The 25,006-nt window shown below is 46.5% G+C and overlaps 1 protein-coding gene across 5 annotated transcripts in view; it reads left to right on the forward strand.

The window, feature by feature from the left end:
* The window catches only part of grid2 (glutamate receptor, ionotropic, delta 2), a 252,938-nt gene that overhangs the window by 208,882 nt on the left and 19,050 nt on the right, over positions 1 to 25,006 (forward strand). For all 5 annotated transcript variants that reach the window (XR_013130528.1, XM_077003597.1, XM_077003596.1 and 2 more), the window contains exons 12-13: positions 10,083 to 10,221; positions 14,222 to 14,417. Coding sequence is in view for 4 of the 5 variants with exons in the window: in XM_077003597.1 (XP_076859712.1) it covers positions 10,083 to 10,221; positions 14,222 to 14,417 (335 nt within the window). In the remaining variant the exon portion in view is untranslated. The remainder of the gene's footprint in view (positions 1 to 10,082; positions 10,222 to 14,221; positions 14,418 to 25,006) is intronic.

Genomic DNA, 25,006 nt, shown 5'->3' on the forward strand with positions numbered 1-25,006 from the left:
ACCATCAAAGCAATTATGCATTTTCACTTCACTTAATATGCAAAACTCATTCCTGCTTAAAGTTATTTCTGGTTATTCCGTATATAACTGTTTTGTTAGCTCATCGACCCTGTAACATCTGGGCTCAGATTATTATATATTTTTTCCCCGTTTTTGCTGCTCTTCAGCTCTATACGCCACTGAATGATTGAATCGACCTTTGATACTGTAGTGAGGAAGTTGTATGTTCCGGTATGTCATACTGCAATGTCCACATGTCCTCTGATGAACACACGTAAGCCCTCACTGAAGCAACAGTCTTGTCTCTCCACCGAGCCAGACAGCTCTACACCTCGGATCAGCCAAGCGCTGGCAGAAAGGAGAAGAGGACGAGCCCAACAGTTTCAGCTTCGGCTCTCCACAAATGGGCCGTTCGATCAGACCGGGCAGACCGGGGCTCCAGAAACAGGCTGAAAAGCCTGGCCCATGACCGGAATCGGTCCTGGAGTCGGTCCTGGAGTCGGTCCTGGAGTCGGTCCTGGAGGGCCACAGCACTGCGCTGTTTAGCGTGTTCTCACCTCAAACGCTCCCGGTTGGGATTTAGAAGAGCTTGTTAATTAGCTAATGAGATGAATCGGAACTGTGCGGTGATGTGACACTGGGGCTGACGAATTCTGAGAATGCAAATAATGGTGCATATTTGATCAGCAGTCATGTCAGACTCTCCCAGTCTTACAGGCAATTGGAGCCAAATTCTGTTATATATGTGAAGATATATATCACATATCCTGTTTTAAGGCTAGCCATGTTTGATGTCACAACACTGGAAACTGAGTCTAAAGCGTAGCAGACGTGCAGTCTGAGAGGTTATGATAAAAAAAAAACACATGCCTCCTATCAAACAGCAATCAAACATAAAATGCAGTATCACTGCAGCTGTAAGGTGCTAAAAAGTCCTAAGTATTATGTTTCCCTTCGCCAACTGTGTCTCTAAGTGAGATATAAATATTAATTCAATCATTAATTGTACGAAAACTATTGGACCTTATTAGTCTTATTAGTCACATGGTATAATTAAGAGTTAATATAAGTTCAATCAAAACAGCTATTGTTGCTCATGAATGAGGGTGAATGGAGTTCAGTGGACTTTGGACTACCAGCTTGCAGTCAGGCCTTTCCATTAATAGTTGATCATTCAGTTAGAATTTATTCACCTATTCTCACATTTCTGCTGGCTTTTTTTTTTCCTGCTGTTCGAACACTAATGGACTATATAAAATAGGTCTGTGAATAGAATAGCATTCACTATATCGGGTTGCTGCACAAGTGCCTTCAAACGTGTCAGACGTCAGTGCAAACCTTCAGAAAGGTCGTGGTGAATCCAGGTGAGTTCTAGCTAGATAAAGAATGTCTTTTTGCTCCCTATGTGACTGCGGCATTCATGTGCACTGCTCGTGCCCTGTGTGCAACTCTGTAGAACTACGTTCATAGTTTGTTCAGCACTGCCAAAGTCTGACCTGAACATTTCAGCACAATGAAACAACCAAGAAGTCGAACGGAGCATCTTTTGGGATTCATTTGTGAACACCTGTGCTCCCTGATGGCCAAAATGAAATAGGGGAAACAGACAATGATGAATCCATGGATAGCTGCTCACATTGTAATGGCCTTCTGATGATGAAATCAGACGTCCAACCTTGCCGGGAAGTTCCGGGAGTCTCCCGCATCCTGGTGGCACTACCTGATGCCTGCAAATTATATACAATATCCTGGGAATCGATTTTTATTTTGAGAGTGAAAGCACGAGAGGGAGAAAGAGAGAGAGAGAGAGATGCAGTGAGAGAGTGAGAGAGAGAAGGCTGATTGGTCTCTCTTGGTGCTGAGTAGTGTCTCTGTGGGCGGGCTTCACCGTCAATCTCTTGCTGTCTTTCATTGGCATTCAGCTCAGTTTAGAGTCTTGCGGTGCCATGGCAGTGTTCAAAGAAAAAAATAAAAGAAATATCAAGCACCTCCCATACTACACTAAAGTCGGCGCTTGATCGTAATATCTGTATACTATATATTATGTATGTGCTGTTATGTGTGTATGTGTGTGCACATAAAAAATAGCAATTTGATCCTTTGACTAACAATCAGGCCATTCGTCCTTTACTGTGTTAGTGCTAGCTGTGGCAGTGTTAGCTTCAGGTATGATTTTGCTGTTACAGCAAGCTCAGTGCTAGGAGTGGTGCTGACATTAGTTCCCTGATCCTGGCCTGCATTTACCACTGTGTCCTCTTCGAGATAACTTTGTTGCCCTTCGAGAAGCAGGCCAACAAAGTTATTTAGCATTATCGTTACTTATGCTAGCATTAGCGTTGCTCATATTGTTCTAGACTTGGAGAGAGAATAGAAACAGGTGAGAGTCACCTAGCCCCTCCCATCCCTTCCTGTGGTAATGAAGTTTATATAAGGCCGTTATGTAGCTTGTGAGAAGTGCCGATTCGTCAAAGAGTCGAATGTAGAAGTGCTGGTACGTACCGTCTCATTTCGAGCACTGACTGAAGAGCACCCCCATGCCTAATAGCAACTAAACATAATGACAGTGATGCTTGCTGCACTGTTTGGAACAGTGACTTTTCTATTGCCTGTGGTGAGTGAAATGAGTGTAAAAGACATCTTGAGGGTGACGTTAAACAGATTTCATTTGTTCATTAATAGCTAATGTTATTTAAATGAGCTACTCTATTGATGTCCTACATGATGAGGCAAAACTCCATGTAGGCTGCCAATGACATATTCATCAAGGAATATATGCATGTGTAAATAGTTTCAAAATATGATCATATTCACATATTGAAATAGGGGCGGGGGTGCAGGGTGCAGGAGGTCAGATCTTGCCTGAACCACATCCCAACCACCACAGATCCTCCTCAGCCACTACAAGCAGTCATACTTCACCACAAGCTAATGTGCTTTCCTTTAGGTGAAAGGAAATATTTAATTAGTGTGACTGTCCACGCACCACTTGTTCTGTAAGGCGCAAGGGAGCGATGTGGAGGTTTTACGAGTGCGCAGCTGGCCACTCGCATCTCTGATGTTATCGTTGCTGTCTGGCAACTTCCTCTGACTTCTAGAAGGTCCTTTCTAGGGCTTTTTTTTTTCCTCAGCTGATATTTATGTCCACCCGAGAGTTTTATGATGCGTGTACCGAGGATTTTATGCATGCTGCTCTGCTTTGAAGGAGTGTGCAATCTCATTTGCCAAATGCAGAAGCAAAAAAAAAAAAAAAAAAAAAAGCCCAAGCAGCTGAAATAAAGGAGCGAGACTGTGATGCACACTCACACGAGGCCGGCCTTCTCGCCTGCAGAACTTCACGTGTGCTCTTTCTACTTTCCTGAATAATGAACACTGCAAACAGGTATCTTGTGGTTTTCTTTTATTTATTTATGAGTCTGAGCTTTAAATTGGGGGTGTCACGTGACTGCGAAGTGTGCAGTGTGCTCGAAAAAGACGACTACGAACAAGCCGGTTCATCGGTTTAGGGAATTTTGCCCATAAATTATCACCTAGCCCATCTGTATTAACAGCAATAATGGTCATCTCAACTAAACTGGGGAAAGAAAGTCATTTTTCTTATTACGAACCCTCAAATTATATCTTGTGTATTGATTGTGAAAATTAAAATGAGAAACAAACCACAGGCCCAGCAGGGAGGATCTGCTGAGTGAGCCATTTTGCTTTCCAGAGGGAGGTGATTTTGTTTTGTTGCTGAAGTAATCAAAAAAAAGAGAGAGAGAGAGAAGGAAATTAATATTTTTCCATAGAGTCCTGATACGGGAGTGTGGTTGCTTGCGTTCTGTGCATGAACGCTGGATAAATCCAAAGGCCTTTAGTCCGCCTCTTTGGAAGCAAATCCGTTTTGCGAGAGCTTTTCGATGACTCTTGACAAAAACAAGCACAAGGACGGGTCAATCATACAATCTAGTACAGCTCCAGCCAGTCCTTGTGCCTTTAGCGTTTGTGTCTTTGTGTGCGCGCGCGTGTGTTGTGGATGTTACATGCGAGAGGTTCGCTCTCTGCAGACCTAAATATGCATTGGATCACTCCAGAGAATCTGGTCTACTGTAGCCATGCATAATGTATCTCATCTTTCTTTGTGAGTATGCGGACGGGGAAAGCTTCCTCTATTGTTTTCCATGCATTTTAAAATCCACTCATGCCGGCTGAAGGTTGAGCACATCCTTTTTAGTTTACAATAGCACGGAAAGCTGTGTCTGACACAGCAGCGCTACAGTAAAATCTTCTCATGTACAGTCTCCTGCTTGCTTACGGCTGGATCAACCATCTTCGTCCGTCAGCTCTATATTAATGAATGTGATTGCAAGATCCTGTTTAAAATATACCAGATACAGCGCAGAGTGGAAGAAAAAGCAGAAAATAAATTAAAATTGCATGTGTTTTCTTAGGTGGAATGTGAACAGAATGTGACTGAAACAGTCGCGGTGTAGTGGCATCTTGTGTGTGGCTTCTTGTGTGAGGCATCTTGCGTGTGGCATCTTGTGTGAGGTGATCCAGTTGATGGTGTCACAAGGGACAGCTGGTGTCTGAGAGAGAACGTCAAGTTTAGCAAGCAGTTTTATCAAAATGTCCACTTAAATTACTGTAACCATACGTGTGTATCAGAGAAAACAACTATATATCTGATGATATCTTTCTGAATATAGTGACATTGACTCCCTTGGCTATAATAGCAGTACTCATTTTTCTCGGTGTGAATTAAATGGTTTGTTTATTTTGACTTTTTTGTCTTTGTTGTTGTTGTTTTAGCGGGGGAAAATGCCATGGTTTTCTGCATTTACATGTAGCATTTTAGGTGGAAGCGTTCTTATACAAGCTTATACAAGTATGAGTACAAACACATACTTATTATGTCCAGTGTCAGAGCTGTCTCAATGTAAGATGACTAACTGACAACCAGGTTTTCAACTAACACTGAAAAACGTAGAAATTCTGTTTGCACCTATGACACAAACTGAGCACTGGGTAAGCAGACTAGCAACCTCTCAGTAAGGTGGTCAGTGAAAAGAGAGGATAAATACAACTTGAGTTCTGACAGTTGCTGGAAAATCTGCATAGAATACATGTGAACTCAAATAAAGGATCTAAAGTGTGTTCAGTTTGTAAATTACATAGAAGCTGACTTGATCGGCATCTCTCTGGGGAATCTGCATTACCATAATTCCAGGATGAGTCAGAGTCACAGCAGGTTACTTGGGAAGCTATCTGGGTTTATATTCCATATAACCATATATTTTAGACTGCCTAAAAATTAGGATAGGGATGGAGAGAACTTTATCTCTCTCTCTCTCTCTCTCTCTCTCTCTCTCTCTCCTCTCTCTCAGCTGGCCTGCACGAATATCTTGAAATAGCCAGACTAAAACTAATTACCATTGAGTTTGAATTTTAATCTAATTGGCTCTCTCTGTGATATTCTGCCACCATTTTGGGATACAATAGCGTTGTGGGGAGCAAACGTCTTTGGGAGCATCATACCCCCCCCCCCCCCCCCCTTCCCATGTCTTCTTGATGGTCCTGCTGGCAGTATGACTGGAGTGAATTGCACCGTGACAGCTGGGGGGAGTGGGGTGTGTGTGTGTGTGTGTGTGTGTGTGTGTGGGGGGGGGGGGGGGGGGGGGGGGGGGGGTATGATGCTCCGTCTCACTCTGTCTGGCCAATTCCATTTTTTGAATGAGTCAAAGTCGCGTTTTTCATGCAGCGCAGCTCAAGATGCGACGGTGGTGGGCGCCTGCACACGTGCCCCCTCTGGGCAGTGTTTTACAGGAGCAAGGTGGAGACCCTCGTTCATTCTAATGAGCGGAAGCCGCACTTCCTGCATCTCGCCACTTGGGCTTAGGTGGATCGACGTTATCTGAGTCTCACAAAGACTGCTTGTTGTGCTGCAAAATGGATTTACAGAGATATCATCTGTAGGGAAGCAGGTTATCCACCCCAAAAAATAATTTACTTTACAAAGCTCCAAAATGGAAATTACACTGAAGGATATGATAACCATGCGTCTTGGTAGAAGCTCTGTCGGTGGTATGAGGGGGCACGATATTACCGTGTCACGTTGCCTTCGTTTCATTTCCGCTGTGGATGAGATGGAGGGGTGCGCAGATGAGAGCTATAAGCATATCGCCACACGGCACGTCCGGAACGGGAACAGATCGACTCCGTTCGCGGCCCGCGGGCTGCGGTGATGCCGTTCCTCAACGCAGCCCCGCTCTGTAATTCTAGCCGAAGGTTAAAGTGCTCATTCGTATCCAAGCGAAATCGGACGCTCGCCCCTGATTACACTGTGAACTGTGTAACCGCATGAAAAAACCTGTTTGCTTATTTGCTGTCTGTCAACCTTCATACTAGAGATATATTTTTTCTTTTTTTTTAATGTGTAGCAATAATCCTGTGCTATGGAAATGAGTGAAATCCTGTTTTACTAGTGAGTGGAGCTCAAGGCAAGATTGTGTTCACAGATGATACACAGTGCATTCATTTCTTTGTTCCTATGGGATGGGTTCCATCTCTCTCTCTCTCTCTCTCTCTCTCTCTCTCTCTCTCTCTCTCTCTCTCTCTCTCTCGCTGTCTCTCTATCTCTCTGTTTTGCATGCCTGAAGCCTGCTAGCATTCCCGTCCAGCAAGCAGAAGCTAAAGAAATGTGTTCTTGCGATTTATTTATTTTTTATTGCAATGATTTATAACGCTGGGGGTTCCAGGGTGGCTGTGAGGTGAGATAGTGGTTCGTGAGGCGAGGTTGCGCTTCCCAGCCGTAAACTGTATGCAAATTGATGGCATTATTTGCCAGCCAGCCTAATAATGGGATACTTGATGGCTTGAATAAATTGCATTCACACACGTGTACACATCCCCTCAAAACATGCAAACACACACCCCCTCCAACACGCAAACACATACCCCCTCCAACACGCAAACACACATCCCCTCCAACACGCAAACACACACCCCCTCCAACACACAAACACACACCCCCTCCAACACACAAACACACACCCCCTCCAACATGCAAACACACACCTCCTCTGACACGCAAACACACAGCCCCTTCAACATGCAAACACACACCCCCTCCAACACACAAACACACACCCCCTCCAACACACAAACACACACCCCATCCGACACACAAACTCACAACCTCCCGGGCTTGGCACCATCCCCAAGAAATGAAGCTGACGTGTGGCAGCCGTCAGCGCTCCAGCAGAACCGGGCACGTTTACCTATTTGGGTTATTTATCACCAGAATGCACTCGGAAAGAAAGGAGATAAATAAAAATGAAGGCAGCTTATCACCTGCTTACAATCTTCAGGACTCAAAGTGCTGCAGAGATTTCAAGCTTTACACAATACTTACATGTAAACCTTGAATTGTTCTGCACCAGTAGCTTCACGGGATGTTTTTGAAGTTGATTTAACCATTGAGCGACACTGAGCTTGAGATGTATGAGACCCACCCCCCCACGCCAACATGCTTCTATAACCCTGCAGCCACAGTTAAGCCAAAGCCCGATTTGACTTTGACACTAAGCTGAGTTTTACATTTTCATCAAATATAAGTCAATTTGCACTTGGCTGACAACGAGAAATGAGATCCTGGAATGTCCGATTAAATACAGCCATGTTTTCAAGTTCTCTCCTAAATGACGCCTCCTTGGCCTAAATGATTTATTCATATGTGTTTACTGTTTTTAAATATATCATGTTGTGCTATATGCAGTTTTCGTAATGAGCCATGACCACGTTCCTTATCTTACACTGTGCTGCACTCTAAATCCAGAAGCCATGGAGAAAAACTCAACCCAGTGAAGAGGAGTCATCCAGCTCAAAAGGGGGTTCATCCTGAAGGGCTGTGTGTGACCTTCGGCTGATTGGCTTTTCCACAGGCCTCCCAGGAGAGCGAAGAGCTGCCCGGCCCCTCCACTCACCCCCGACTACATTTGCGAGGCCCATAACCTCCATGAAGGGCCCTTCGTGATGTTCCACCAGAGCACCGTCCACTTGGGCTTTCTACTCCAGCTACTGTGTCCTTACTACTCAGCTGCCGAGAATTCCAGCACAATCGCTGCCGTACGGCGGACCGAGTTCGGAATTCGGATTAACGGCCCTAATCGTGAGTGGCTACACTGAGGCTGTGCAGGCCAGTGCTGGATGGGCCTCACATTCAGTCCATAAGTAGGATCGCAGAGTTTCCTTCATCGGTCTTCTCAAAGATCATGTTGCAATCGGAGCAGCTCGACCCAGCAGTTTCGCTAACGGTTGTTCTTGCAGCCATGCATGACCATTGGCATCGTTTGTGCATCATCGCCTGGGTGAGTGTGCTCATGGTTGATCTGAAGAACAACCCTGTCTCGCTTGCCCGCGCACTCGCACACCTACGCGCGCGTTGCTAGCACGCGCATGCACGCCAAGATTCGCACACGAGCACACACAATAGAGACCTTTCTGCTGTGGATCTTTTTTTCTTCTTCTCCGAGCTCCCCCTCACAGTGGGTGCTTGTGTGCTGTGAGGGTCTGGGGGGGAGCGCGTCGCTTCTGGTCTTCAACCGAATCAAAAGCACAGCTCGAAGAAGCCGCTGGAAACGAAGCCTGCTGATTTTGATGTACGTGGCGGGGTGGCTTTGAATCCCAGTCATAAGGCCCCCAGATAAAAGCTACATTACCGGTTGCCTCATTTCCTAAAGATCAGCGTCCTGCAGGCAGGAGAAAGGGGATTCAATCAGCCTCGGCTACGGCCCAGGCATAGTGATATCCTGTTCACGGCGGGACTTGTCTCGTATGCCGCTTTTTTGGTGGAAAAGCGTCCTCCTCCCTCACAGCCCAGCGGGAAGCGTCGGGATGGGCGTTATGTTGGGAACAGCGGCTGTAAGCAAACAGACGTCTCTCTGATCTTGGGAGCTTTATTAGCTTGTTACTTGGCCTCTGTTCTGGAGCGCAACAGCAGATTGATACAGTCTGGGTGATTTTTTTCCCTGTGTGTGCTAACCCGAGCACCATCACGGGATACATGAAGAAAGAGAAGTTTCCTAAGCTCCTAATTTTTTTGAAATGTTAATTCTTTTTCAGCCTGTGGGATAGTCTTTATTCCCATAAAAAAAAAAGTCCCCGAGAGAGAACGTGCTCGTGAACTTTCGAAAACTCGCTGTGAAGTGTGGAAAAGGCACAGCTGTGTTGGGGAAGTGGCGGTGTGCGGGGAGAACACTGTGGAAGCCCTTCAGCAAGACCTTACATCCGTTTCTTCAGAATCGAAGTCCAAACAACGTAGGGGTTAAAGTATTATGTGTTATGGAGAAGCACCCTTTGAAGAGTACACTCCCGAGCTTTAAGCCTCCTCTATCCCAGGATAGCCCCCAACTTAAGAACTTGAGAACTTAAGGATTCTCCAGAGAAAAGTGTAGCTAATGGCCACTGAGTCGCACGCCTCGAGTAAATCCGTGCCGGCATGTGTGGCAAAGGAAGTAGAGCAGCTGGCGGCGAATTGTACGCGAGTACAGCGCGTCTCCTTCCAGAAGACAGGCCAGCCCGGAGGAACAGCGGCAGACACGGTCGGCGTCTTTCGCCAGAGGCATGAAAAGCCACCAAAGGACACGTGGCGGGACAGGAGAGGTCAGGACGTCTTTGGCAGAGCTCGTGAATGCCATGTGAGAATGGTGAAGTAAAGGGTCGCCGGTTCCAGCGCAGGCGTCTGCCTTTACGAAAGCTTTTTTTTTTTCTCTTTTTTATTTGCCATTTCTCAACAGAACAAAGACGGTCATGTCTCTCACAACACTTCCGTTTGTAATCATGTGTGGATTTTGACAAGATCCCAGCTAGAACGTCCGCGGTGCCTTGTGACGCCTCACTGCTGCTTCATCTTCTCTGCTCAGAATATTGACATATTAGAGTCACACGGGTGAGCTTTAGGTGTGTCCACGCAAATACTGAGATAGAGGTCGCTCGTAATCCGCGCTGCATCTCCAATCATACTGCCTTGAGGAAATGAGCACTCACTGTGTGTGTGTGTGTGTGTGTATGTGTGTGTGTGTGTGTGTGTGTGTGTCTTTCTGCAGGTGGAGAGGTACCCTACACCACTCTGGCCACGAGGATGATGATGGGTGTCTGGTGGCTCTTTGCCCTGGTAGTTATCTCTTCATACACAGCTAACCTGGCAGCCTTCCTCACCATCTCCCGAATCGAGAACTCTATCCAGTAAGTATGAGCGGTGCTGTTACGTCAGCCCTCCACATCAGCCTTTCTGTTCACTCACTCCAGTTTTGTCAGGACATCAGCAATCCAACTTGCATCAAAACGTCATCTTCATTCTTATATAACATATAAGACACAGTGGGTCTGAATCCATGTGCCTGGATGTAACCAAGCACTTTAGTGTCATTGCCACTAGGTGTATTGCTCTTGATCCAAATACAAGAGGCAGGATCTTGCGGCACTGAAAATCTTGTGGTGGAAGAAGGTTAATCCAGTAAAAGCCACCCAGTGTAACATTCTCAATTCTCTCAAAGCGAAGGGAAGCCCGAATCAGCTGATTGTATCAATTACTCCCAAGACACACTTGTGCAAACACAGCCGCGCTCCACACGCACACGCAAATAGGAGCAGATGTGCAGAACTCCAGTGACAGGCTGTGTGCAAATGAATACATATGAGAGTCAGACTCTACTGTCACCATACCCATGCTGTTGCCTGGCAAAACATACTGCCTGTGTGTGTGTGTGTGTGTGTGTGTGTGTGTGTGTGTGTGTGTGTGTGTGTGTGTGTGTGTGTGTGTGTGTGTGTGTGTGTGTGTGTGTGCGTGCGCGTGTGTGTGTGTGTGTGTGTGTGTGCATGCGCGTGTGTGTGTGTGTGTGTGTGTGTGTGCGCGCGCGTGTGTGTGTGTGTGTGTGCGTGTGCGTGCGTGTGTGTGTGTATGTGTGTGTGTGTGTGTGTGTGTGTGTGTGTGTGTGTGTGTGTGTGTGTGTGTGTGTTCATGTTCTCTGAGGGCCTGAGATCCTTGTTTTAGTTCCTGCCCAGAACAAATAAAAATATATGTACCTATCATACCTAAACCAGTGAGGAAAATATCCTGCATCTAAACAAAGGTACCACACACACACACACACACACACACACACACACACACACACAGGAAACCACAAATGTGCATATCATTAGCACTGCTTAGCATGCACTGGGCTTTGCTTGTTTTCCTCCCTCTAAACAACAACGTTCCCCTTAAACCCAGCGTTGTTATTGGATTAATCATGCGCCGCAGTGCCTAGCAGTGATAGAGTTAATTGTACAATCTCTCATCTCACTTAACATATCACTATGAAGATGGTTACCAGGAAAATGAGTGCTGTAGGTTTTTTTTCCCCATTTTTTCCGCACTATGTTTATTTTCCTTTGCGTTTGATTGTCATTAATGAGCCTGTGCTTAGATCGCTTGGTTCTACTTCTATGCAGCTAATTAGGATTTGCATAAATTTAAATGCATTATCCTTTAATATGTAGACTGTGCCGGGGTCATTACAGTAATAACTGCAGCCTAAACTCGACACCCAGGGGTCTGTTGTGTTTAAAAGCAAGGGATGAACCGCTCTAGTCAGGAAACACTGAAAGATTCATGAAAAGGAGAAAAAGAGTCAGATATCATAATTAGATAGTTTTGTGTTATGAGTGGAGTTTGATTAGATAGAAAGGCTGTAAGTTGCTAGTCATTCCTCTGTGCTACCAGTCTGTTAAAACAGATGCCACTTGAAGCTCACTGAATTTTAAGCTTAAAGAGACTAGGGTCTGATTGGAGCAGGCTCAAACCATCGAGCCGTGAGTCTCTGTGACTGGCTGACTCGTAAACTGTATCGGTCACACCAGCAGAAGCTTACTGATTCTCCAAACATCATTGACAAATGGGGAATTGGCCCATTTGAACTAAGCTTCTATTTATTTGTATTTTGTTATGTTGACACTTGGCATTTTGCACATACGGCAATCATTACGTTTCACTCGAGTACTTAGCGAAGTTGAAGCACTTCCGCAGGGCACGAACCTGCAACATTAGGAGATGCAAAAGCCTCAACCATGTCTTTTTTCCACAAATTATTCTATATTGAAGAACAGTGCTTGCAGCACAATGCTTCTGATTGGCTTTCTTCATAGGAGTAAGATATGAAATCCAGCTTTTAGGAATGAGAAACATCTCGGTATCGTTTGTCAGTACCCAGGCAGGAGAAGAGTGGGTGGAACCTGACTACATTCCACCTTTTGGCTGAGAAAATATAAAAGAAAGACAAGGAAGTAATTTTTTGTCTGCACATGTTAAACAGCACCAGAGGTCTGCTGTAGGTCTGAGTGGCTGAGTGAAAAGGGCTTTTAGCTTCTGAGGTCTTTTTAGGTGCAGTCGCTAAAAGCAGGGTGTGCTTTGAATCCTTGAAATGTCTTGCTCTTGAAAAAATTAGGTGTTATTATGTGAGTGCAGTGTCTTTTGGTGGCAGTTGTTTGTTTTTAGTATTCCTTTTGTCCAAAATGCCAACATTCGCTGTTTTCTACGGCCTATCATCCTGAATAAGCCAATCCAAGTGCTTCCATTTATCAGAGCTCCGTTATTGGACGCAAAATGCAGGTCGGAGCTGCACCATCTGTGTTACCTCCATATGGCAGTTCCTTACGCGCTTCTTGTCTCCCATACCGTCACTTTTGAATGGCCAGACGAGGACGCTGCATCCCTTACACTCACGCAAGACACGCCCCTCTGCTGCAGGAGGGCGGGGTTTAGAGGTGTGGCAGCAGCAGAGGGTTTGGCAGCCAACTGGAGGAGGAGTCTGGAGTCCGATGCCACCAGAGATGGCAGCAGGCAGAGGAGCAGGCAGGCAGCCGTGCCAGGCTGCCCGGACTCAGGCTGTCACAGGCAGCATCTCCTGCGGGGGAAACAGGCTGCCTAAGCTTCTCTGATGCCAGATAGATAACCGTGCTAAGGGTTTGAGAGGCTTCTTCAAGAGAGGAACCACTGTAGCAAGGGATTGTGGTATTTCACAGCCAAAAAAAAAACACGGTGTCCCTGAAATTCCTCAAAGTACGTTTAATTGGATGGGTTGCAGTTACACCACCTGTTCCTGATAAGCAGAGAAAGTAAGAATATTCTCACTTTAATGGTTTTAAGTTTTTCTGAAGTAGTTTGCATAGACTTGTAATCAAAAAACCCTTTGCCCTCCTGTGGATTGTTCTGTTACTGCAGCCTGCTTAAACAATCCCCATGATTGTCAAATGACGGTCTTCACAAAATCATAAAGGTTTAGGGCAGAAGAATTAAGGCTGGGTAATAATTGGAAGCAATGAAAGGTTCGCATTTGTGGCCTGCTCAATAAATCTTCAAAAGCCACTTGAGTTAAGTAATGAAAGAGGATGATAAGAAGATGACAGCTGTCTAATGTAATAATATTCAGTAAATTAAAAGCCAGCTCAGCTACGTATAGTAATCTCTCAAGTGCCAACTCACGCTCCTACTTTTCTAGCTGACCTCGTCAAAAAGGTGTCATTTTGCTGTGCAGCTGTTAGACTTGACAGACCCACTGATGTTTTAAAACATGTAGCTAGCTATGAGTAATTAGATTCATTAACTGATAAGCACCGTTGTTATAAATAGTGCATGATGTATAGTATATTAAGCTATAATGCTTCAGTTAGGATAACTGTGTTGGCACATAAGTGTATATGGTGTCATATGTTCAATCATTTCTTAATTGAAAATCAAATTAACTTAAAGCCTTTTTAATATGAGATTAAATTATGTGGTTAATGTGCTCACATGCAAGTGTGTGTGTGTGTGTGTGTGTGTGTGTGTGTGTGTGTGTGTGTGAGAGAGAGAGAGAGAGAGAGAGAGAGCATGCACAGGCATGCATATGCAACCTATACATGTGCAAACTTGCAGAGGTGGACATGCCAGGTTCAGAAAGTAAAACTCCTTCCCGGGATTTTACTCAAGCTTGCTGGATTTTCTAATTAGTGCAAGCCAGGTAAAATTAGTGGAATCAACACAATCCTGGTGAGGACTTTTACTTTCTGAACCTGGAATGTCCATCTCTGTACTTGTGACAATGCATTTTTGGGCATACAGCAACAATCACGTTATCACACAGCACTCAGCCCTTTTCCACCTGACCTCGTGCCCAGAGTTGCGGTCGGCCTGTGTTCCTCACTCTGCCTTTCATTGGCGCAGGTCGCTTCAGGATCTGTCCAAGCAGACGGAGCTGCCCTACGGCACCGTTCTCGACTCGGCCGTGTACGAGCAGCTGCGTAGCAAGGGCATGAACCCCTTCGAGCGGGACCCCATGTACGCGCAGATGTGGCGGATGATCAACCGCACGGGTGGGGCCGAAAACAACGTGGAGGACTCGAAAGAGGGCGTTCGCAAGGTATGCACCCCCCCCCCCCCCCCCCCCCCCCCCCCCCCCCCCACACACACACACACACACACACACACACACACACACACACACACACACACACACACAAAACACAACAACTCGCACATACATACACGCACAAACTCATTTGCGCTTCTTCAATTACCGCACTTATCAAAGGTAGCTGGGTTTGTGAAGTGCCACGCGACGACCGCCTTGATGTTTTCCGACCGAAGTTATCAAAAGTGAAACGAGCTAACGTGGCTTAATGGTTCTTGCGAGTTATAAGTGATTTCTCTCAGAAAATTCCCCCCTGCTAATTACGTGCCGTTATGTTGCGGGTTGGTGCTTTATTTGTTAACCCCAACACAACCCTCCCCCATTGCTTTAACCAAGGTTGTTTTCATTTCGGAATTTGTCATCGACTCTCAAGCTGCAATTAAATAAGCTGGTAAGCGTGTAGGTCACGAAAATGTTATACTTCATCTAACCATTCGAGGGTTATGCTCTATGAATTGCAAATTAGGGCCTGTTGGCATGACTCTGTGTTTTTTTTTATGGAGTTTCTGACTTACAGGTGTTCTGGTAAATATCGTATATACAGCATCCAGGTGGACTATTCTCACAGTCTCTTCACCCGATTACCTCAAAGGGATCTTCGGCTCACTTTTATGACCCAAAGTACTTGTATGAGTACTTTGTCTTTGGTGCAAGTATGCTTTCTTGTCTTTATTGCACAGAAACTGTCTACGACGCTGGCGCTGAAGACCCTTCAGTGGTGGCTACATCGTTAGCGCTGCTGGAGTTCGCGAGTGGCTCGTCTTATTCCTCTGATACGAAATCAATCACACAGCCATTTTTTCCCATTTTGCTGTTTCGTTGATGGTTGCTCCAAATCTTCAGATTATCTGCAAAGGTGTGAAGATATAGTCACAGCTTCAAATGGAAATCATTGAGCCATGATGATGTTCTCGAGACTCTGATTTGGCTCCTTTATCATGGATGAAACGGCATAGATAAGACTGAGACACTAAAATAATGAGATAATAGTGTCTCAGATTACCTTCGTAAATGTTTATGACGTTAGTATTCTCTGATGTACTTTCTCAGTATGTTGAAGGTTCTAATACACGCTGCCTCTTTGTGTGTCTGAGAACTTATGATTTTTTAACGGCTTCCTGTGGGAGACTAAGCCTGTGCTTTCAGATATTTAATCACCATGGCATGAGATCTCCACCCCAGTGAAGCGACGCTTTACACTACAGACAGACCTCACGTATGGATAAAGGATCCTAAAGCATGCGGTTGAATTTGCTAAAGTAGATGATGATAATGTTGATGATGATGGTCATGATAATGCTGGTGGTGATGATGATGATGATGATTCTTCATAATTCATTAACAGAGGCCCGGCATGTGCCCAGTGTGGCCAATCTATACTTTGCTTTGGAGAGAGATCAATGAAAGAAAGAAATGTTAAAGGAAGGTAAAGAGGCCGGCAGGGAGAAGGGGAGATGGAGAGATTAACAGAGCTTCTTTCCAAACGAGGAGCTAATGATGCTTCCCCATCTTCTCATCCTCTGTTCTGCAGACTTGAGCGAGTGCTCATTACCAACGCGAGCTTTCCTCCTTCTTTCATTACACAAACACTTATTTATCACACCATTCGCCGCCAGCTCATTAGCCCGCTGTCACGCCGCTCTGTGGATGCGGCACGTCGCGCCACTGCAGGAAGGCTTGGCGGCGGACCCGCGGGCCAGCCTGTCTTGAGGCGCCGGGGTTCGGCCCCATGTTGTGAAGGAGAGCCCCCAGCCCCCACCCCCATCGCAGGGGAAGTGGTGAAGTGGTGGGTTGGGTATTGCACTTCGACCCCCGCGGGGTGCGCCCTAGGGGCCGCTGCAGACGACGGGGCCCCAGGGCGGTGGTGCCTCAGGCCGCCTGCCCCGATGCTCGGGCTTGGTTCCTGGAGCTCTAGTGCCGGATGCGCGGTGGCTGTTGCAACGGGATGTGTGTGTGTGTGTGTGTGTGTGTGTGTGTGTGTGTGTGTGTGTGTGTTTATGTGTGTGTACATGCAGCAGAGATTAGCCTGCACTGGAGCGCTGGTGTCAGTAACGTCTCTGGCCCAAATGGTGCCTGCTGAAGTAAACATGGAGGTGTGTGTGGGGGGGGGCACGGTGTGGGGTGGGAGAGGGGGGGGGGGGCGTGGGGGGGGGCGCGGGGGTGGGCGGGAGAGGGGGGAGCGAGAGCCAAGGATGCCACTTTAAAAGCATCATCACAGAGGGGGGTCGGCTCCCTGTCAGTTACCGTGGCTACATGCCCTGCCTCCGCCGGGTCTGTAAGTGGCCGCAACAAGAAAGATGGAGAGAGAGAGAGAGAGACAGATCTTTTTGGATGGGGAGAGTTGAATCGGGGGAGATAATTGCGAGTGGACGTCAGCAGAAAGGGACAAATAGAGGATGAGCAGTGGAAGAATGGGAGAGCGGTTTTGAAGGCAATCAGCAGGGGCTTATCTTGCCTTTCCTGATTGATTTAGCTGTGAATTGTTGCTAGGCATCTGAAGGAGCACCCTGCTATAGCTTTAAGTGTAGGGGCGGAGTGGAGAAAGAGACTGAGAGTGGTAGAAGTAAGATAAGGGGATTGGGGGAAAAGTAGAGTCGCTGGAAACTGGAGACTTTGCTGGGGAAAAGTGTAAAAATAGGAGTCTTTACCATCTCCAGTCACTTCATATGACAAAGTGTGTGTTTTATATATGACGTCTAATAAGGATGTCAACAACGGGCAATAAAACGATCATCTCGATGGACATTGGAGCATTTTGTTGTCGTCTGTGCGTGACTGATAACATGTCGGATAACACATAATGGGTCTGACTACTCGTCTGAGTGCGTGCCGGAGTTTTACGCCGCTGGTTCTCTGCTGACCCTGGCGCCGTCCACTCGCTCCACCTCTCTGTTTTGGTGGGAGAGCGAGCGTTTTCCGTCCTTCCTTCCTCCGCGTTTCCAGCGCACGCCGTCTGATAGCAACCGTAGTTGGAACAGATCAACTGAGGCACTCGACGCTTGACTCGCACCATCGCCACGACGATTCTCCGGACATCCAGAGCCCTGGTGCTTTATGAAGCACAAGCCATTTTTTTCTTCTTTCTTCTGTATTTACATTTTTCTGGAAGGGGGTGGGGCTCCTTTGATATCCTCTCATCTGCCCGGAGTTGGAAACCTGACGAGAGCTGATAGATCGGTCAAAGCATCGCACGAATGGTTCAGCTTTGTTTCATTCCGTTCTGCCGAATGTGAACAAGGGTGCTGTTGTGTGTAAGACAAATACATCCCGCGGTGCGTTTTCCCTCATCACAGAGCGATACTTCCCCCTCACGCAGACAAACCGCTCTTCCTCACAACCTTAACGAGCCACTCTAGATAAATCCTAATGGTGAGAATTACAAATGAGGACATTACCGGTGAGAGGGAGGCGAAGAGCGTAATCTCCTCACGCGGTGGGGGAGGCGGCCAGGGCGGGTGGGGGAGGCGGCCAGGGCGGGTGGGGGAGGCGGCCAGGACTGAGGGAGGAACACATTTGGTGAGAGAAACATCGATGTGAGAGAAAGCCAAAGACAAACGGCTTCTAAAAGAGGAGTTTAATCTGGAGCTCAACGAGACTCTGTCCTGGCAGCAGGACACCCCAAAGCAAGTAATTAAGATGCACATCTGTATTCCCACTGAGAGCCTAGGAGGGGAATGAGTCTTGACCGTTTTGGTTTTGTTCACATACCCAAGTTCAATTACAGGATTGTAAACGAATGAAAGACATAGCAAGCTGTGTCTAAGAAGCAGCGAAGGAGTTTAGCAGTCTGCAAGATGTTAGAGTGTGTGTGTGTGTGTATGTGTGTGTGTGTGTGTGTGTGTGTGTGTGTGTTTGCAGTATGCTCTAGCTGTGGCCTCCTCATTCACATTCTGTTTGCCCTCACACCCCTTCCACCACATCTTTATCTCTGTCTGCGGGTGACGAGATGGCCCACTGCCAGGACCTAATGGACTTTTGGAAAACAGAGAAAATAATATATCACCAGGCCAAGGGAAGTGAGCAGCAGACAGGCCGAGACGCAGACAGGCCGAGATGCAGACAGCCCCAGACGCAGGAAGGGCTTTAAAGTGTCCTCTAGTCTTGCACTTATCCAGGAGAATGACCACAGCCACCCAGATCTGATCTGAAGACCATCCACCTGGCCTCATCCAACTCACTCATCATTTCTTTCTTTATCTCTTCCACTCTCTCTCTCTCTCTCTCTCTCTCTCTCTCTCTCTCTCTCTCTCTCTCTCTCTCTCTACACAGTGGCACACTCTCACACCCATCACAAAAAAAAAACCTGCTCTGCTGGGCGTTTTGCGATAATACTTAGGACCAATTTGAAATCACTTGACAGACAGTGTAAAAAGTATGAAACATTATAATGACGAGAAGGCCAATCAACTTCCCTATTATCTGACTGTTCCACAGATTGTGCCGGTGTGAACATTAACGCTTGAAATCTACATTTATTCAGAATAAGAGAGTGAATTCGGTGTGAGCTGCTGTTGGTGAGACTCTGAAGGAGTTAGTGTACACATGACTGTTGCTGCTCACGGCAGTCAACCCCTCTGTTTCGTTTTTCATTAAAATTTTGCCTGAAGGATTTATGCCTTAACATTTCTGCTTATTACCATGTCATGCACAGAGGCAATAGTGATGGTTATCTTATTATCTCCTGTTATGTTTCTATCAAACTCAGCTTCTTTGAAATGGGAAGTTGCCTTGTGTGACTTTGCGGTAATTATTCCAGTGCGCAGGGAAAAGAAAAGGTGGTTTTGGTCCAGTATCTTTGTCAGCCTCTTAAAAATATGAATGCACAGATCCTAGCTCGGTGAGTGGTTTATGTGACACCGCTTTCAAGAAGTGTGTGTGTGTATGTGTGTGTGTGTGTGTGTGTGTGTGTGTGTGTATGTGTGTATATATGTGTGTGTAGGTTCAGCTTGAATCCTGGGAGCCACTGGGGTTGAAAGCTGCATGAGCAATGAGTAGGACTCTAAATATACTGCACTGGGCATGTGTGTGGGCCCCAGGCCTGTGTGTGTGTGTGAAGTGTGATCGTGTGTGTGTGTCTGTCTGTGTCAGTGTGGGAAGCTGTGCTTGTGTGACTGCAGGATTGCATGTCCTGAGCCTTTTCGTATGTGTGCAGACAAGTTGGAGGCTAGCGTGCGTGCGTGTGTGTGTGTGTGTGTGTGTGTGTGTGTGTGTGTGTGTGTGTCCATCCTGAGGCTCCTTTCTCCCCAGCGTTCTTCTCTCCATCAGGAGAGGCGCTGCCTGTGATCCGGTCTGTCACTGCTGACCACCCTCCAGAGGGGAGGAGCCACAACCCTCAGCCTCCGCACCACGACATCGTCTACCGTCCACTTACACACATGGATCCTACAAAGGCAGAGCCTGCAAATGCTTTACTGAAAATAAACCTCTCCATTGATTTTTTTTTTTTTTCTTGCTTGCTTTTTGCTTTTTTTTTTGTCCCCGGTAGTTCGTCAGGTCTCCACCATCGCACCGTGGGCCCTGTCGTTAGGGGCCAAAGGCTAAAACGTTTCTCCTCGGCGACATGAGAAGCCATTCATTGCTCTTAACACAGTGTCACGAGTCAGCTGAGTGTCAGAGTGTGCCTTGAGAGAGCTGCTCATTTCTGTGGACCTGACGGGCCCCCTTATTATGGGCCTGCATTGCTGGATGTCGGCAGAGCGAGACGAGAACCCGCCATCCTGTCCTTTCCTGTCCTTTCTCCTCCGACAAAGACGCCCCAGCCACGGTCTCCTGTGCTCTGGACTCTTGGATCATTAACAGCTTAAGCAGCCCTGGCTAAGTCATGGCCTCGTGTGCTTGATGGATGAACAGAAGTAGGTGAGCAATGGCTTCCATGGCATTCGCGATAACCTGGAAGTATATCTCGAGCCCTGCGATTGAACGAACCGTGCTTTTTTAAGCAGGACCAGAGAGAACGCTAATGAAGTCTGGCGGATCGCACACGGGTCAAACCACTTCACCCTAAAATCAGCACCAACCTCCTCTTCGATCAGCCTCACAGCTGTACGGCCGTATTCTTTGTCTGACAAAAGACAAGATTATCACCCCGCTTACACACACACGTACACACACACACACCCACACACACTTCTGTGGAAGATTATTTATTGCTCCAGTGTGTTGGCGGAGAAGATCAAAGACCAACCAAGGCTTATTCGTGCTCTTATTTTCGAGGCTGGGTTTGCCATTACAGTGCTTTGTAGCCTTTTATTTGCGAACAGACAGAATACTTGAAAAGGTGCAACCCAGGTACACCGGAGAGTTAGAGCAGAGAGAGAGAAACAACAGAGAAAAAGAGAGAGCTGCATAATTGACAGCCGGAATGAATATTTGGTGACCGTAGCCCATTACGCCATATGGTGTGGGTTGGAGAAAAAGCACTTTCCTGACCAGCACTGATTATCCAAGTCAGTGCAATGACAATATTTTCCAGTTCAAAGACATATTTGGTGACCAGAAGTCTCTCTTCATGAAGCAACGCTAAACAGGAAAGGGGTGTCGCGGCTCCTTCCGCTCCGCTGCTCCCCGAGTCCGACGTGTGAAGGGCAGGGTCCTTGCTTTTTGAACGATGGATCACAGAACACATTCCACCATGTTTCAAAGGGCCTTCTTCCACCACTCACTACACTGTTGCATTCACTTTCCAAAGCGTCGCAAAAAGACCTGACAGGTTTGTCAGAAACAAAGGGGAAGAATCCTAAGATGCCAGAGTAAGTTTTCTCAGAAGAAGCTTTGATGTAGGACCGACTTCAAGGGCTCTTTACTTGTATACCTGCTCAATAGACTTTGGCAGTAGTTGACATTTCTGTGAAATAAAAAAACCCAATAGAAATGTCTTACAAGAGGGCAAATTTTGATCTTGACTTAGAGGGGGCTGGGTGGGATGATACCACCACCACTAGTTCATCTACCCTTGTCAGGAGAGACATGTCCTGACATGTCCCTAACTAACTACATTTCTAAACTGGCGATGGTGACCAACAGTATAGAATTTGCACTAGAAGACTGTGAAGTGGTATCTTGAAACTCAAGGACTTAAAAAAGCTTTTTACGCCATCTCATAGCCATAACTGTGTTGGAGTTCTAGCTCAGTGAGCTGTCCAGGACTGTTTTCAGAACAGCTGTCCCTAATTATTCCCCATGCCCATATCTGCCTGTGTCTTTGGGTAGAGGTTGGGCCCATTTGCATATGGGTTTTGATAAACTATTAATTGCTTTGCGTTCGGTTTCTCGCGGAAAGCAAGTGCCGATGACGACTCAAAGCCAATTAGGAAAAAAGTTTGCAGCTAGTCCATCCCGACACCCGGGCTCGGGCTTGTGCCGCCGCTGTGGTGTGAGTTCTGGTCACCTGTGCCAGTGTTCTCTCCACACACACACACACACACACACACACACACACACACACACACACACACACACACCGGAGAGACAACTCCTGCTCGGCTGGCCCGTTCCAGATGCCTCCAAATAATGCTGATCTGCTCCGTTCACCCCGCATAATTTTAGCATCTACCTCCTGATGCCACGTGCTATAAACACATGAGAATACTGCAGTAATCGGAGGGCGGGACAGCGCACAGCACAGCCACGTATCATATGGGGTAAACACAGACATTATTGCCAACCAGTTGAAAAGCATGTTCCACTTTTCGGGGCTGGATCTTCTTAAAACAGCACTGCTAATCTCCTGTACTTAATATAGGGATCCAGCAAGAGGCTGCATTTATTTAACACTCATCGCTTGTTTATGGATCTGTAAGGCTGAGGATTTCTTGAGGAGGCCCAGCTGGAGAGGGGTGCAGGCGGACAGATGCTGTCAGCCTAGCAGGACCCTCCTCCTCTTCCTCCTCCTCCTCCTCCCCCTCCTCCTCAGACCAGCGCAGTCTTTCCTCCCTGAAGCTGGTGCTGATTGCACTTTGCTGATGACCTTGTAGAAGCAGACCCAAGGAAGGCCAACACAAACGGTGTGGATTAAAACGGGATATCTTGCCAGCGGAAAAAAACTTTTTTGCTCTGCAGAATATCTTGGTCTGGATAATCTTTTGGTCCAGATAATCTATTTTGTAGATAATACAAGAAGCAAGATTAGTCTTGTAGCAATGCAAAATAAATATGGAGTCGAATCGTATCACAGCTGACTGACTTGTAAATTGTAGAAATTTGCTTTAAGTTATTCAAACATTCAAGTTATTCTGCTAAAATGAATGTTTTTTCAAATAAAAATAGAAAAAATCAGAAGGTTATAATATGGTTGAACCTTTCTATGTCTATTTTGAAAAATGCGTATATTCACATATGCTAAGAGTTCATGATAAGAATGTGCTATGTGTTGCCATTTAAAACATTTTTCTTTTGTGAGAACTGCTAGTTTTCTAAGCTTTTGCATGGTTGTGCTTACAGCTCTGTAATTACCTGAGTAATCCTGTCATTTCTATGCAGTGAGTCACTCTCAGAGCGATGTGCCTGACACGTTTAAACTCGTATATGGCCCTCTTCACTGTAATTAGAATCAGGCTGATCACTTGATATTAAATGACTTCAGATGTATTGCCATTGGAAAAAATAGTGTTTAATGGTATCTCAGTTTTGTTTGTGTGTGTGTGTGTGTGTGTGTGTGTGTGTGTGTGGGGGGGGGGGGGGGTTTGGTGGGGTGTGTGGTTGTGTTGGAGTGGTTAAACAGCCTTAATGTAGTGATTATAAATCTTGTGTGTGAATCGTGTGTGTGCATGTGTGCACACGCAGACGTATATGTGTGTGTGTGTGTGTGTGTGTGTGTGTGTGTGCGTGTGTGTGCGTGTGTGTACGTTAGTCCTATGATACCTCCCCTGGAAACAATGCTCTGATTAGGATGCACTGAGCACTGGTTGTTTGAGGCAAAATTGCTTGAAATAATTACCTTGGCACAATTAGAATCACAGCCCCCATGATTGCCACAGCCCCAGGTCTGAGACACTCTCTCCCCGTGAGACACGCTCCAGCGTGCACTGCTTAATGTGCTCCCACTCAAGCACTCGCACACTTTCTCGTCCTCAGTCCTCTTCAGTTTTTCCCTTTTTTCTCTTCACCACGGTTTTTTTTTTGGGGAGGGGGGGGGGTTGTTTGTTTTATTTGCGATCCTGTCCTCTGACGCAGACCCACCGTGAGCACCTGTGGCGTTTTTGCCCTGCCATGTGCTTTCTGCCTTTCCCCTCCGGAGTTCAAACGAACAGGAATCGATAAAACCCGCCTGTGGTACTGCCGGGCCCACTCGGATCCACATCTCCTCTTCAATTTGGTGTTCTTACACAGTTACTTAGAGGGCAGAGGCAGATTGTGCCTGCTGTTCTTAGCCTGATGCTGGAGCATCAGGGATTAGGTTTGCATTAGCGTCTTTTAGACATAACAGGGTTACCGCACACAGTTTTATGTACCCCACATCTGAACAAATACACCAGTTAAATAAACCCTAAATGAGTTAATCTCACAATCTGTTTAATATAAATGTAAATTCAAAGGGTTCACTTCGGGTGTCGTCATGGCACAGAGGTGGAGGTTGGGTAATTACAGCTAGTGCTAATGGTGAAACCTCGAATCAAACGTGCGCTCGTAAGTGGATGACAAACAAACAAATTAACGACGAAGGCTGGAGATAACGCAGGAGAAAGGCTTCCTCGGATGTGGAGCCTCACCAAACTCATAACCCGCTGAAGTAGCGGCTGCCGTGGGTGCAGGAGTGTGACGGTTCCTTCTGTCACGGGAAAACTTGAAGGAAGAAATATCTGCAGGGGGCCTGGAGCCTTGAAGATGCTTTTAAAGCGCATTTTCATATGAACAAGTCGGAGGAGCAGCGCACAGTGACCTGAAGCTACACGCTGCCGTGGCCCAGGAGGCTGGGTGAAGGAAGGATACTGTTGCATATTTATGCGCTGTTACGTTTATGCCTCTTTATGCCTTATTTCTCCAAAGATCCGGCAATCTCACAGATCTCCTGGTGCAGGCCCATTGCAGATTTGTGGAAATTTTAGAAGCTATCCATGAAGATGTTTAAATGTCAGATACATGCCTAGAAAACAAAATTGTTTATCTTTTTGTTTGTTTGTTGTTTTTTTAATCTGACTTTTAAGTAAGGCAATGGCCCATCAGTCTTGTCGTTACTTATATGTTATATCCCTCAACATGTAGCCTTGGAAACGGCTTGGGTTGGGGTCTAGCTGTATTATGAAAGGAAGGCATCCAGACATGGCTCATTGATTTTTGCATAAGCCCTGACCTTGAGATGTTCTCGCCAAGGAAAACGGGCCCCTTTCTTGTGACTCGGGGCTTATAGGTAACACCTCACATCCTGCACACTAATGCCTGTCACTCTGTGTCGCTCTATGATCAGTGTGGATACGCGGTGAAATGGAACGAGATTGAAGTCACAGGATTCTGGGTTTCAGAAGAGCAACTTTCATGTTCCTCCCTTTGCACTCTGCCTGTCTCTGCCTACAGACAAGCAAAACATTTTGAATTCCTCTGTT

The sequence above is a fragment of the Brachyhypopomus gauderio genome, chromosome 4, assembly GCF_052324685.1.
Source record: "Brachyhypopomus gauderio isolate BG-103 chromosome 4, BGAUD_0.2, whole genome shotgun sequence".
NCBI classification, from domain to species: domain Eukaryota; kingdom Metazoa; phylum Chordata; class Actinopteri; order Gymnotiformes; family Hypopomidae; genus Brachyhypopomus; species Brachyhypopomus gauderio.